The sequence below is a fragment of the Anas platyrhynchos genome, chromosome 2 (genome assembly GCF_047663525.1).
Source record: "Anas platyrhynchos isolate ZD024472 breed Pekin duck chromosome 2, IASCAAS_PekinDuck_T2T, whole genome shotgun sequence".
In the NCBI taxonomy this organism is placed as follows: domain Eukaryota; kingdom Metazoa; phylum Chordata; class Aves; order Anseriformes; family Anatidae; genus Anas; species Anas platyrhynchos.
The window spans coordinates 122,423,475-122,436,953 of NC_092588.1; the positions used below are offsets into that span (position 1 = coordinate 122,423,475).

At 39.2% G+C, this 13,479-nt stretch overlaps 1 protein-coding gene across 1 annotated transcript in view; it reads right to left on the reverse strand.

Annotated features, from left to right (window-relative positions):
• Positions 1-5,534: 5,534 nt before the first annotated feature.
• Positions 5,535-13,479, reverse strand: part of PLCL2 (phospholipase C like 2) — a 98,996-nt gene continuing 91,051 nt past the window's right edge. The window contains exon 7 of the mRNA XM_027451028.3: positions 5,535-6,807. Within this exon, the coding sequence (XP_027306829.2) occupies positions 6,628-6,807 (180 nt within the window). The 3' untranslated portion in view covers positions 5,535-6,627. The remainder of the gene's footprint in view (positions 6,808-13,479) is intronic.

The following is a 13,479-nucleotide window of genomic DNA, read 5'->3' on the forward strand; positions in this document are numbered from 1 at the left end:
AGCTGCACTCATGCTACAGTGACCAGACATTCAAACGTTGTGTTTTTACAGGGTTGACATCTCTGGTGTTCTTCATGCACTCAGGCTCTTGCTATTTGTGAGCTAATCATGGTTAAAATCACATTTGAAAGAGTGCTAGAAAAATGTTCAGTTAGCACATTGATACAGCTCCTGTCAAGCAAATAAACCTCATTGTGAATCAAGGCTCAGGACAAATGGGGTCCTTCCTCCCCCCATTCCAATTTTTGATCCTGCCTCCTTCACTGAAGCATGGCTCTCTAATAGTATGAAGAAACTTAAGCCCAAAGTACTACACTCTAGGGAAGGACACTCAGGAAATGCTATTTCTAGTCCTGCAGGCTGCCTGCTGCCCAACACCAGTGTGAGGATCCCTGAAATGCTGGGACAGCCACTGCTCGGCTGAGATGCTCTCCACACATCTCTGCAAGGAGCTTCCTACCCAAGGCCCTGCACTGGACCAAGAGGTGATCCCTTATTTCTCCATCCAAAGAAATTTGGTTTTCATTTTTCAGCAGTCCTGGCACAAGTACCAGTACCAGTACATTATGCAAATAAGAAGATATTTGAAGATTTCATTACACAGTGAGACTTGAGGACTGTAATTCTTGTTTGTTTAAGGACATACCAAAAACACAGCAGGTATCAGTTCTGGAGTTAGGGGCAGAGGCTGAGACCTAGAGCCGAATCCCAGGGTTTTCTGTAAGACTATGGAGGTTTTTCTGATCAATAAAACAATGTCTAGAATTAAAAGAAGTGCTCATGCTGTGAGCCACAGCAAAAAACCTGTATTATGAGTATAACAAAATCTTTTCCTATTCTCTTACTAGATGGTAAAGATACTTAAGTCCCCAGGACTTGGGACCCCAAATATGCATGCTTACTTTATAACCAACTGGCAGCATTTATATTTTAAAGCCCTCCTCACCAGCCATTAGCACACTTAAGTATGGCTGCTGGATATGTGCCTCTGAAAAACTATTTAGGCATTAATGTGCTTTGTAAAGCCTCATGTACATGACACTCAAATGCAAAGAGTGTTGCCTTCAAAAGATGTACTGTTTATATGGCAGCTTATTTCACTCCTAGCAGGCTTCTGTGGGGGTTATTTTTTCTGCGGTGGCACAGTCTGTTTCTTCTGCTACTTCAAAATGTGCTAGGTGTCATTTCCTCCAATTTATCGATGGAGGAAACCAAGGGACAGAGAACAAAACCCAGCCTTTGTGTTCCTGCGCTCCGTTTCCTGGCTGTGCTGGTTTCCTTCTCCCCGCCGGTTCCCAGCTCCCAGCGCAGCGCCGTGCCCTCTGCTCCTCCACATTGGTCTGCGTGGAAATCAGCTCCTAAGGAAACACCTAGCCTCACTCAGACAGCTCTTCCAAAGACTGCAGGTGGCTTTAGCGAGGCTGGATTGCTGTCACCTGGCTGTGAGACCCCCTCCTGCTGCAGAGCAGGAGCTCCTCGGGGCTGAGGTGGCAAGGTGGCACAGGCAGCTGGACACAAGAAGCTAAATTAAAAAAGAGTTCACCGTCCACACCTCACCTGTTCCCCAGCACTGCTGCCCGATGTGCCATGCTAGGTATTGTCATGGCAATATTGACTGGCATGCTTTCGTCCCAAGGGACCGGTAACATCTCTGGAAAGCACTAGGGGTCCTGTAGGATGCAGCTGAGGCCATGCCATCCCCTGGGTGCCCTGAGCTAAAACTCTTTAATTATTTTTTAACATCCAGCTCTGTGTGCCTTCCTCCCCACTCCCTTCCCCTCACTGCCACCTTTAAGTCCTAAACCCTTTTTCCAGCTCAGTGGGCAGCGATGGATGCTGTCCATTGAGCACAACAAACCCCATGCCTATGAGGACTTGTTGTTGCTCTTTACTTGAGCTCTGTTTCTAATCTTTCTGTCGTGCTTTTTGCTGCTCTGCCTTTCCACAGCCACCCAGAGAACAGAGGTGATGAGTCAGAAAGGGAAGTTTAATAGTGTCCAGAAACAGAAATAACCAGAAAACCTCAAAGTTTTACTGCCTTTTTCTTACCGAGGACAAACAAGTTGCAATGAAAAAAGAGAATCACATGGGTTAGTTTTGAAAATTATCGAATAGACCTGTCCAACAGCTCCTTTCAAAACAAGGGAAAAAGGAATCAGGTTAGAGGAACTGTGGAGATTTTTTTTTTAAATGTTTACAGGAATTCAAATGACTGGAGGTCATTACAGGATACAGGCAGATCTATGGATTTTTAAACCGAGTTATTAAATATTCTGTTTAGCAAGCTTAATGGGTCAGGCTGAGGAGGTGTGAACAGAAAACAAAAAAAGCGGTGAAGTCCTACACCCGTTAAAGGCAAAAGCAGCACGCTGCTGACTTCACAGGTTTCAGGACTTTGCTCATGCTATTGACAGCCCATGGGCAGTCATCCTCCGGCAGTAGCTCTCAAACCGCTAGCTAGTGGTGATGAAACAAGTTCACAGTGAAGGACGTGCATGTTGTGCTGTAAATACGGCTATATGATTGCCCTTTTTGCAAATACTACTCTTTATATTCATTTTGAACCTTAACACAGATGTAAAACTAGGTAGGCCGAGGCTTAAGGAAAACTTATTACACTGTGCACAAGACATTCAGGAGTTTCCTTGACCTGTGCAGCAATCAATGCACATAGCAAGAAGAAGACTACGTTCATGCACTACAAAAACTAGGAAGTCATACAAATGGACAGAAAACTTCAGAACTGCAAGTCTGGAAGACTGGGTCCTTTCAGATTTGCTCATTTGATCAGTAGGCCAGAGTTAAAATTTTTAGTCAGCTTGGAACTCACTTCCATTTTTCATGCTGGCAACTCTGAATCATCTCTCTGCTGCTTCAACTTCAAAACAGGAAAAAGTGAATATGGTAACCAGCCATGGAGTCTTATAAAAATATTTCTGTGCTGTATGAAGGAGCTGAAAAAAGGCTTGACTCATCCCATGAACATCTTTCACTGTGCCCACATGGGCAAGCTTGAAGTTGTGTGGGGCACCCACCTAGTACTCCTTGTTGCAGCAACACAGGAACATGAAGAGAAGGTACAGAAACAAAGGATCAGAGATGAGGGGGAAGTTTGCAACACTGTACATCAATTCTGATCCGGATTACTTGAACAGGAAGAATACCACTGAGAGCAGAAAGGCCGCAAGTTCACCAGAACGTGTCCCTGAGCTCTGTTTTGAATGATTTTGCCCTTCTGGTGGCATAAATAGGCAGAAGAGCCCCTCGGGAAGTGTCACAGGAGGAATTCTCGGAGGACTGAGCCGTCTCCTGCAGCTGGCCGGTGAGTTCAGAGGATGAAGGGCATGATCCTGGGATCTGAAATTGCATCTCCAGTGGCTGCTACACACCACATCAAGAACAACTGATGAAAAAGGAGGGTTAGGCAGGAGGAACAAAGATGAGGTTTGCATTTTATAGAGCTGCTCCTTTTACAAGAAGGCACCGTTTTACCCTTTTTCTTGAGTTTGAAAATGAACTCACTCTTAGTGTCTACCCAGTTAATAATCCATATGTGAAATTTTCCTTTCCCAATTAGTATTTTCTTTTAAATTAAGCAATATGTTGACTTATGTCTCTGTACATACCCATACACACTCACTGATTACTGGAGCCAAACAAAAGCTAAAAAAGCAGTCGGATAAACAGTCATTTGCGTGCTGGCTCCATCTTTAACAGTTCTGAACTATGTAAACAGTTCAACTGCATTACAGCGCATTTAAGCAAATAAAGGCAAAGAAAAGTGTAAAGTCAACCTCCGATTAATTTTATTTGGAATACTTCACCAGACTTTGGGTGTTTGATCTTCTATATAACCTAAAAAACAAACACTGTCAAAAGGGACTAACAATGAAAATAAATTGCATTGTGGATGCAAAGAATGCTTTTAAGAAAGTACAACTGAGAAAAATATGCTAATAAATTTGGTTTTTAAATTATCATCACTGGGTTAACAATAGAACCTGATATTTTGCTTGCAGGTGTTTATCCTGCATTCTCTTAATATGCAACATGTAAACTCCCTGAAGGATTTTTAGCTACACATCATCTTTCAGAGTATCTGCTTGACTGAGTTCATTTTAAGGCTTTATGGTACATACGGATTTGGAGTGAGTATTGAATAACGCACAAAAGCAACCTCCATTTTCTGGACTTAGTGTTATACTAGAATCCAAAAGTAGTTAAATTATCATTCTGTTAAATGCATATATTTTAACTTTTTGTTTGTTTGTTTGTTTTAAGCAGGTACTATATAAGGATATTTCTCCAGAAACAATATTAATTTGCTTTTTAACAATAGCCAACAGGATCAGAGGTGTAATATATATCGTAAAGTTCAATATACAAAATCTATCAGCCCTAACTCATGTATTACTCATCTTTAACTTAATTTTTTTTTGGCCTTAAAGTGAAGAAAAAAACACCAAACAACCTTATTTGTGTTTAATCCTTTCAATGTTGACCAACATCTTTCAAGGATGCAATGAACTAAGCAGGAATATATAAATAGTAAGAATGCCTCAGCCATTAATTCTGATAGCCTGGCTGAAGAAAGAGGCTCCACAGAAATGCTTTGTTTGTCATATAAATTATGTAACTACGTAAATGCCAGGCAAACAATGGTGGGCAAGAGCTGCTAATGGAGCTTCACTGGCTTTTAGGCCTATAATGCTAACTGTACTGACGTTTTTCCAAAGTCCACGCCTTTCAATTAGAACTAAAAGTCAGTGGTAAAATTCCAGTAGCCTAGGTTTGGGATTTTCTGATGAAGTGAAACTGACCTTGCCTAGTTATGGCCCAGCTGAATCTTGATGTAACACAGTTATTTTCCTGTAGATAATTCAGGAATAGATTTGACCCCAGAAGACTGATTTCATACTGTCTTGGAGTACAGTTGGCAACAGCCAATTTTGTGTTGCTTCCCATCAACTCCATGTGCCATCGAAGACTTGCAGCTGATAACGTAGAGAGGGACTGTTCACAAGGCAATGCTAGCAGGTGTTCATCACAGGTTAAATGCTTCATTTTGTATGACATGAAGTAGAACTCATTTCTGGCAGGATCATAATATTGAGGCATATGATCTGTCACTGGACACGGAAAGAGCTTACCACCTTCTAAAACTGCTCCTAACCTATTCAGTTTGACATTTAAAAATGCAAGCTAAGATGTGACATTTATTATGAAAATTGTTTTTATCATTCTTTTGCTTTAATTTTATAAAGACTAGAAAACAAATTTAAGTTCCTAATAATTCAGATGAAGTGTAAGTATACTGACGTTCTCAGTCAGAGATCCATTGACTTTTCCACAATGTTATATATATGTAGATGTTCATTACAACCTAAATGCAGAAATTGGATCTTAAATTGGTTAAACTAATCAATCCATGTAGAATGCCTGTCTTGAACAGCTCTAATTAAAACAATACTTACAACAGACATCACCACCTTCCCCTTTTTCCCACTACTGAACAAAAACTGCATTTTAATCTCTTTAGGATTTTGCTTGTTTTTCTTCAAATTTATTAGCTTCTGTAATTATATAGTCCATTTTATTGTTAAATCAGAAACAGTAAGAGAACACTCTAGGTTGGTATAGTCATTTTACAATGAGCATATCAGCTACAATACCTTTACCTAATGTTGTCATAAAACCAAACAAACAGAACCAGAACAGCAATTTTTTGACAAATCTGCTTATTGAGATATCGCTTATTCTGTAAGGAAGAAAATACTTGAAAAATAAAAAAGTTAAAATTTAGTTAAAAGCTTTACTTGTTTGGGAGCAATCTCATAAAACTTTTTAATATGAGCACTTCACTTCACAAAATGAAAAAAACTATTTACAACATTTTGCTTGCAGTTTGGTCACATTATCTACACACATTTGCAGAAGATCTTAGGCAAAATAGGTATGTATCTTTTTCTGACATAGGCTATCAGATTGATTGCACATTTTCCTTTTACATAATGGCTCTCCTATAGTGCACTGAAGTCAGTGATCACTGTCTAATTACATTCTCATTTTAATTTATGGCTCAACAATAAAATCAATACCACTTCAAACCCAAATATCTGACCGGCTGAATGACATATAGTGTGAAACATGTGGATCCTCCTTTCTTGGACCTCATTTTCAAGTTAGGTGCACAATAGTTCACCTTGCTAGCACAATTACCAACCTGTGCGAAGAAATAAAGGACCTGTACATCTAATCTGTTTGAAAATCAAGGCATCTTGTCAAATTCTGTGAACTGTTCTCCCTCTAATTACAGCTCATTTAAGAAATGTTCATTTCCCTATGGCACTATAATGAACTTTTCAGCACGCTATTACTGAATTACAGTATCTTTTACATATATACTATATTTTGGCCAATAACGTAATTTCCATGTTACACAATATCATTGCCTTCACAAGCAGAGTTGCTACATACATTCACAGTTTCAATAGATTGTAATTAGCTTCTCCAGTTGTGCTTTGAAAATCCCAAATATTTTCCAACAGTAAGTGCAAAGCAAATGTCCTATGCAGCTACAATTGGTCACAGAGTTATAAACTCCATAATTACGAGAAGAGCATTCTCTCATTCTCCATTTTCATCACCTGCTTTTTCAGGTATGACCTCCAGGCTTCGACGAGGTTTTGAGATTTCTGTGTTTTCAGTGCCTGGTTTATTAAGTCCACATGAAAGAGTGGCATAATGGATTTGTTTCAGATTCTCCAGTGCTTCATTTTTAGCATATTTGAGAAGATCAGCTTGTCCCTGCAAAACAAAAACACTGTTAGAATACAGAGTTGATAACAGGATTCTCTTTTCCCCTTTTCCTTCTGTTTGTTTCAGATTAATGGAATAGTTGCTCTGTTCAAAATAAGTAAATAAATGAACATGGATTATTACTTCACGTTTGTAAGTTGGTAACAACCAAGCTCCTTGCTTTCTCTGGAGCCAGCTGATTGCATAAACAAAGGAACAGGGATCGTTTCTATCTAACAGCTGTCAGGAAAGTAATCTGTGCTGTATTTTTAACCCATGGGGACTATAAGTGTTTCTGCATGGAGAAAATTGTGAAGGCTCATTTTTATACTTCAGGGAGCAAACTTTTTGTTGCTGTTGTTGTTTTTCTTCTTTGACATTTTTTCCTTAGCTATGTGATTCATTCAGTAGTAGCATGGTAAAGAATCAAAGTTTGACAAAACATAAAAAGTGATAATAACATGCCAGGAAACAACATGTAAAAAGCACAGTGATGACAGAGACCTCACAGGATTGCTTGCTACCCTTCTTTGCTTGCAGTGTTTCTCTTCACAGTAATTAAGTTTTAAGTAAAACTGTAAGAGAAACTGTCCCAGACTCAGGTGATTTGGCTCTGTCCTGTATTATTAGCTACTCCATCTCTTTGTACTGATTAGAGCCCTCTAACTGCAACAACTCTCAGCAGCAGACTCGGGACTGCCTTCCCTGCAGCCCTTTCTGTCTACCCTGCCCATGTGCAGGGAATGGACAAGCTCATGGTGCTGCGCCTGCAATCCCAAAGGAGAACGGTCCCACGGCGTGGAGAAAATCAGATGAGGTTTCAAAAATACTAGATCTTAAACTGTGTCGTTTCCAACCGAAGAAACAAACAAACACACACACACACACAAAAACAGGTACTGTAGTTCCTTGACACTCTCAATTCATATAATGCCTAATAAGGTACGAACTCTGACTGCACCTTTTCCTGTAATTGGGGGATTCACGCTTTTCTCATGTAAATTCTCCTGATTGACACCTCTCTTGAAGAGACGCTAACTTCTCTTGTAGAGACATAACTGCTCCATTGCCTCTCTTCCTCTGCCAAATAAGACTGAAATCCAACTTTTTGATTTCAAAAATAAAGAGTTGCAATGGCAATCAGAAAAACATGTGTGTACTCACATTGTGCTGTTTCAACCTCACTTCTTTAGCAAGGCAGAATATAAATACTACCCCATGAAGTAAGCAAAATTACACACTTGAAGCACACAAATTCGAAACATATATTGCTTTCTACCCCCTACCCTTATCCAAGGCTATAATTGCTAGAGTGTTTTTTTCTGATTACCAGACAGGAAAAAATCTAGAAGTACACCAAACATAGCAAAAGCCTCGGTAATATTTTCTTCTAAGGAAAACCAGGGAATCTTTTTTTTTTTTAAAAAATATTTTTTTCCAAACTGACAAACAACTAAAAGCTAATTTAAAACACTCCAGCAGACTAAATGAGTCATATCTGGAGTGCATCTGTTTCTAGCCCAAGTTCTGTTTTACATGGATTAGTATAATATACTTCTGGAACTTTAATCAAGTTGTTTATTATAGGCAGAGCTGCTAGCAACAGTCTATTAATAAGGTTGCCTAAAACTCCCCATTTAGAAAAAAAACCCTGCTGTCAGTTGCTTATATGCTTGCCAAACTTTTACTACTTAAGCTGATATTCTCTACGTAGGATTTTTGCCACTAGCAGATTTTATTATTACTGTTTAATATTATTCTTTAACCTCATCCATATGGCTCATTCAGTTCTGAGAATAAAGACAGGAAAATGCTGTCAGAATTTTTTTAACAACCTTCCATCCTTCCCCCCCCACCTCCCACTTAGGGTAGGGACTTGCAATTCAAAAGGCTTAAGGAACCCACGGCTGCAGATCCAAGTTATGAGCTTTTACCAAACAAAAATCAGATTTTGAGAGTGGCTAATACAATCACGCAGGATTTCGTTCTTGGTCATTCTTCATCTCCTGACAGCTCCAGCATGTGGCAAGACAATGTGTATTCCGTTCTCACACAATAAAAAATATGCGCTAGAAGAAAACGGTTGTTTTTTCCTGTATAGCTTCTCCAAGTTGACCTACCACCAGGATTTGGTTACCAATGCAGGCAGCCCAAAAGTCAGACTGGAGGAAGGAAAGGAAGAGCCTGGGATGGTGACTTTGGCAAGGAGCAGATGGAGAAAAGGAGTAGGCAAAGGGCAGTCTCTGGGGCTGAGCTGGCAAGAAGTCTAGGACTGCAGAAAGGGAAGTTGGATTGTATTAGGCAAAGTAGTGACCAGGTAAGACTGAAGGAGATCATGAGTTAGCAACAAAACTATGAATTCTGTGCAGGAACACAGAGTTTAGACCAAACTGGACAAGGTGAAAGGGAAAGAAGGAGACAACAATTGGGACTGGAATACAGAAAGAAAACAGATGTGACAAAAACCACCATGTTGAATGAAGCCTGGAAATGGTAGTCAAGTAGAAGGACTAACAATTCAAAAAAGAGTGAGAGAACTTGGCAATGAGATTAAAAGTTGGTGAGAAAGGAAAACAAGCAAAAATGCACAACAGACAGAATACTGCAGAATACAATGAAATCAGGTAAGGTGATGGGGAAACTAAAATTAACACTCATCAGGAAGCATCTCTGGAGAAGAGGGGATGATATGAACTGGAAAGCAATAGGAAAAACTGCCAGAATAGAAAATTAGGCACCAAGTGGGAAAAGAGCACCGGATGGAGGAGTGAGGGGAGGGAGGAAGCCAGGGGTTGGCAGGAATGGCTGGGTTTTCAGCAGGGAGCTGCAATCATCTGGACAAGACTGAGGATGATGAACTCCATACACAAGAGTAGATGTGGGATAAGAGCCTGGATTATTAGAGGCAAGAGGGGTTCAGACTAAACACATTTGGCCTGGTGTTAGTCAGGTTTAGACTGGGGTGAAATAATAAAATGAATCTGTGTCCATTAGATACTCTCTTCTCCAACACTCAGAATGAAGCAATTGATTTCTGAATGCCTCTGAACTTAGAAAAGCATTTGTGAAAACAACTGCGTTATCATTATCTACCGGCATGTCTTGAGCCAAAGACAAAGTAAGAGCCACCCAGTGTTACCAAACATGGCCCTAGCTCAAGCGAGAGAGGTCTGTGTAATTATCCGAGCTCTGCTGATGTGCCATCATGAAGCCATACGCTGAGGGAAAAAAAGTATGCATCTTAAAAATTCAAGCTGTAGTCACAGAGAACACTGTTGAGCACAAAGCATTTGAAAGGCAGAAAAGTTGAAAAGTCATCCAGATCTGACAAACTGCCACCAATTACGAAACCTCACAGACCTTCCTTCTAGCTGTATATCAAATTTCTCTTGTCCAAGGGGTCTCAAGAAGCAGTGTTTTTATATCATAGCTTCTGAAAGGTAAATAAAAGCAAAACCAACATTGTTCCTATCTGTTCTCATATCTGTGAAATGAGATACCATGTCAGACAACCTGACAGCGTAACTAGAACATCTGAGCACAACTGCCTTCTTAATCTGGTATGTGTTCACTCATGATTTTTGGATAACAGGTTCTCCAGTGAGTGTCTGAACATTAAAGTACTGTATAGATGACATCTGAAATAACTGCATGAGTACCTTCTCCCCCAGAAATTCCAAGAAACTACATTACTAATGACTGGGCTTTATCTCAGGGTCTGGGAGCCCAAAGCTTGTATCAGGAACAGTACGAAGCCAGTATCACTTTCTCAAAACCTTCTTTGAGCAGGGGGCTGCTCGGTATGCTGTAGCATACTGCAGCGCTCCGTGTCCAGCTGACTTGCTCTGAGTGCACTCACAGAATCAGGCGATAAAGGACTTAGCTTCTTAACTTCTCAAAATGCTTTTAATTAAGAGCCAAAATCCCATCAGTCTAGCAACTTGATTGAACCAGGATACTGGTTTTTCTTCTGAGCACCTACAGGCATAGGAAGCATGTTTGGGGGGCTTTCTGAATGCCCATGGTGAGAACAGTGCTGTCCACATATAAATGCATGATACCTGAATACAGGTATTTCATCCAAATTCAAACATGCCATACCAATAATAAATTTGGCCAGAGTTTCAAATTAGGAAAACCAAAATACTTTAAAATAGTAATTGTAACACACACACACACATATAGATATTTGTTAGATTAGTGAGCTGTTCTAACAAAGAGTTCCCATAGAATTAAGCTGTCGATTTCGTTTTTTTATCAAACTTTCCATTGCATCAACTGTAGTCGAAATGTCCCAATTAAAAAACAAAAAATCAATACGTGCCTTGAGGGTAAAATGCAACTTAATCGGTTTGGAAAATATATCAGCCAAGCCATATGACCATGTTATGATTCCTCTGTGAGGAGCTGATGATAGCACTCATGCAGAATTATTTAGTGATGCTGTTCAGAGCCACAGAGCATTTCCTAAATCATAGCCAAGAAACTACGTGAAATACTGTTCCAAATTACAAGTAGAATAAAAAGTTCAATCTATCTAAGCACGGCACTGCCTTTGGTGTGTTGGTTGCTCAGTTGCCTTGCTGAACAACAAAATTTGGGGTCACTGAACAGACTAGATTTTATTTTTATGCTGTTCAAAAGAGAAGTTAATTTGAAGCAGGCAGGGAATTCAAGAGAAAATAATAAATTATTCTTCAAGTGGCTTCATTGATTGTCACTCTCCTGATCAATTTTTACTCCAGAAAACGTGGGTATTCAATTTCCATCCCTGTCCTCACATACTTTTTAGAGAGCTGGAAAAATGGAAAACAGAAATGGAAAACCATAGCACTAGATCAAAATTATGGTTGCAGGAAGAGCAGTGTCTTAGGATCTCATAGACTTTTTAACTATGTCACTCAAGACAGTTACAGCCTGTAGTTAAAGAGTCCAGAGTGAAAAAGTTCAACGTGTTTTACTTCAAGCAAATCACAAGCTCTAACTTTCTGTGTATCTAAATGTGAATAATAATACTTAATAGAAGCCTATGTGAACTGTAGGATTTGTGAACTGTAACATTTGTAAAGAACTTTTAAGACATTACAACATACATGAACTTTCTGTAATAAAACCTCCTACAGTTTAGACGACAGTTTGATTAGACATCTTACTGATTTTATGATGAAGTATTAAGTATGGGAAAAACTGTACCTTCCTATAGAAGGGACATTAGTCTGGGAGCAGAAAAAAAAGAAAAAAAAGAAAAAAAATACTAAGTCAATGTTGAAGAGATTTCCTGAATAATCTCTTTAGAAGTAAGGCCTTTAACTTCGTAATTACATTAATCCTAAGGATACACAAAGAAGCCCTTCAGGGCTCCCAAGAGCCAGGTCTCCAGTGTGGGTTCTCTAGTTCCTGGCTTATACAGAAATCACGATTTCACAGGTCAGTCATTCATCAACTGCAAATCCTTCCCCCAGCCAGCCCGTATGTTCTGAATGGAAAGCAGAGATGAAACAGAAGTACTGCTGCTGTTTCAGGCAGCATTAAAATAGATTTCCTTATCCAAGCTGTATCTGATCCTCTTGACAGAAAATTAAAGGGTAGAATCTATTTCCTTTACATTTTCCCAAACCCACTGAACTGACTGCCCTTCTCTTCATCTCCTAGGTAGTATTGGTTTGTACTTGATACATGCCATTTAGCATCTTCAGGAAATTCTGCTCTATTAAAGGAAAAGTGACAATCTGGTCCTTTTATTTTTAAGCAGAACCTACAAACATATTTTTAAAATGTATTAACTGTACACACTGTAGCAAATTCAACCTCTTTTTGACTGTCTTCTTCATTGAACTTGTGCGGTGTAAAACAAGGGGGACAGAACAATAAGCGGGACAGTGAAAAAGCTTAAAAGCTGAAACTAACACAGAAAGCAGAAATGTGTGTGTTACTGCTTTTCTGTAGTGGTGCACTGTAAGGCGAGGTGGTAGGGAATTCTATTTTCAGTAATAAGAACTAAAAATAAAAAAATCAGTGGGAGAAAATTTTCTTTCTAATTAAAACAGATTTTCTAGTTTAATATAGTGATGAAATATTTGATTGAGTGGGAGAGAAGAACTCATTAGTAGATGTAAACACAAAATTTGAATAATTTGGGCTAGAAGGATAGTGTCAAGGGAATAAATTAGGAGAGGCAGTTTTGCTGTCTCTATAAATTTTGATATTCTCTGCTGAGATGAAAGACTAGAGATAAGAAAGTTGTTCCACATTTGAGTTTCCTGAGGGTTTCTAGCTGAAAGCTTTTTTATATTACATCACTTAATGTTGTGTAAAAACATAAGCAAATGTGCTCAATAGAAGGCAAAGAGAATCTCTAGATCATACACACTCATCTTACTCCAGTCTGGATTATTGATATATTTTGCATGTGTCATTAATCACCATTCCTCACTAACTGCAATAGCAACAGCCTCCCTTTTGTTGTTCAATAACTGCATTAACCTTAATACCCTCACTCCCTTTGAAATCACAGAAAAGGGTTTAAACAGCAGCACAGCTTTCTCCCAGCCCAAGTAGCTTCACAGAAATCAGTACTCATTGTTTCACCCATGTCAAAAATTCACATTGATGGTGTTCTCAGCTTAATATAAAATAAATTGAAAATCATAAAAGTGAACAAATGTAGTTGAACTTTGACAC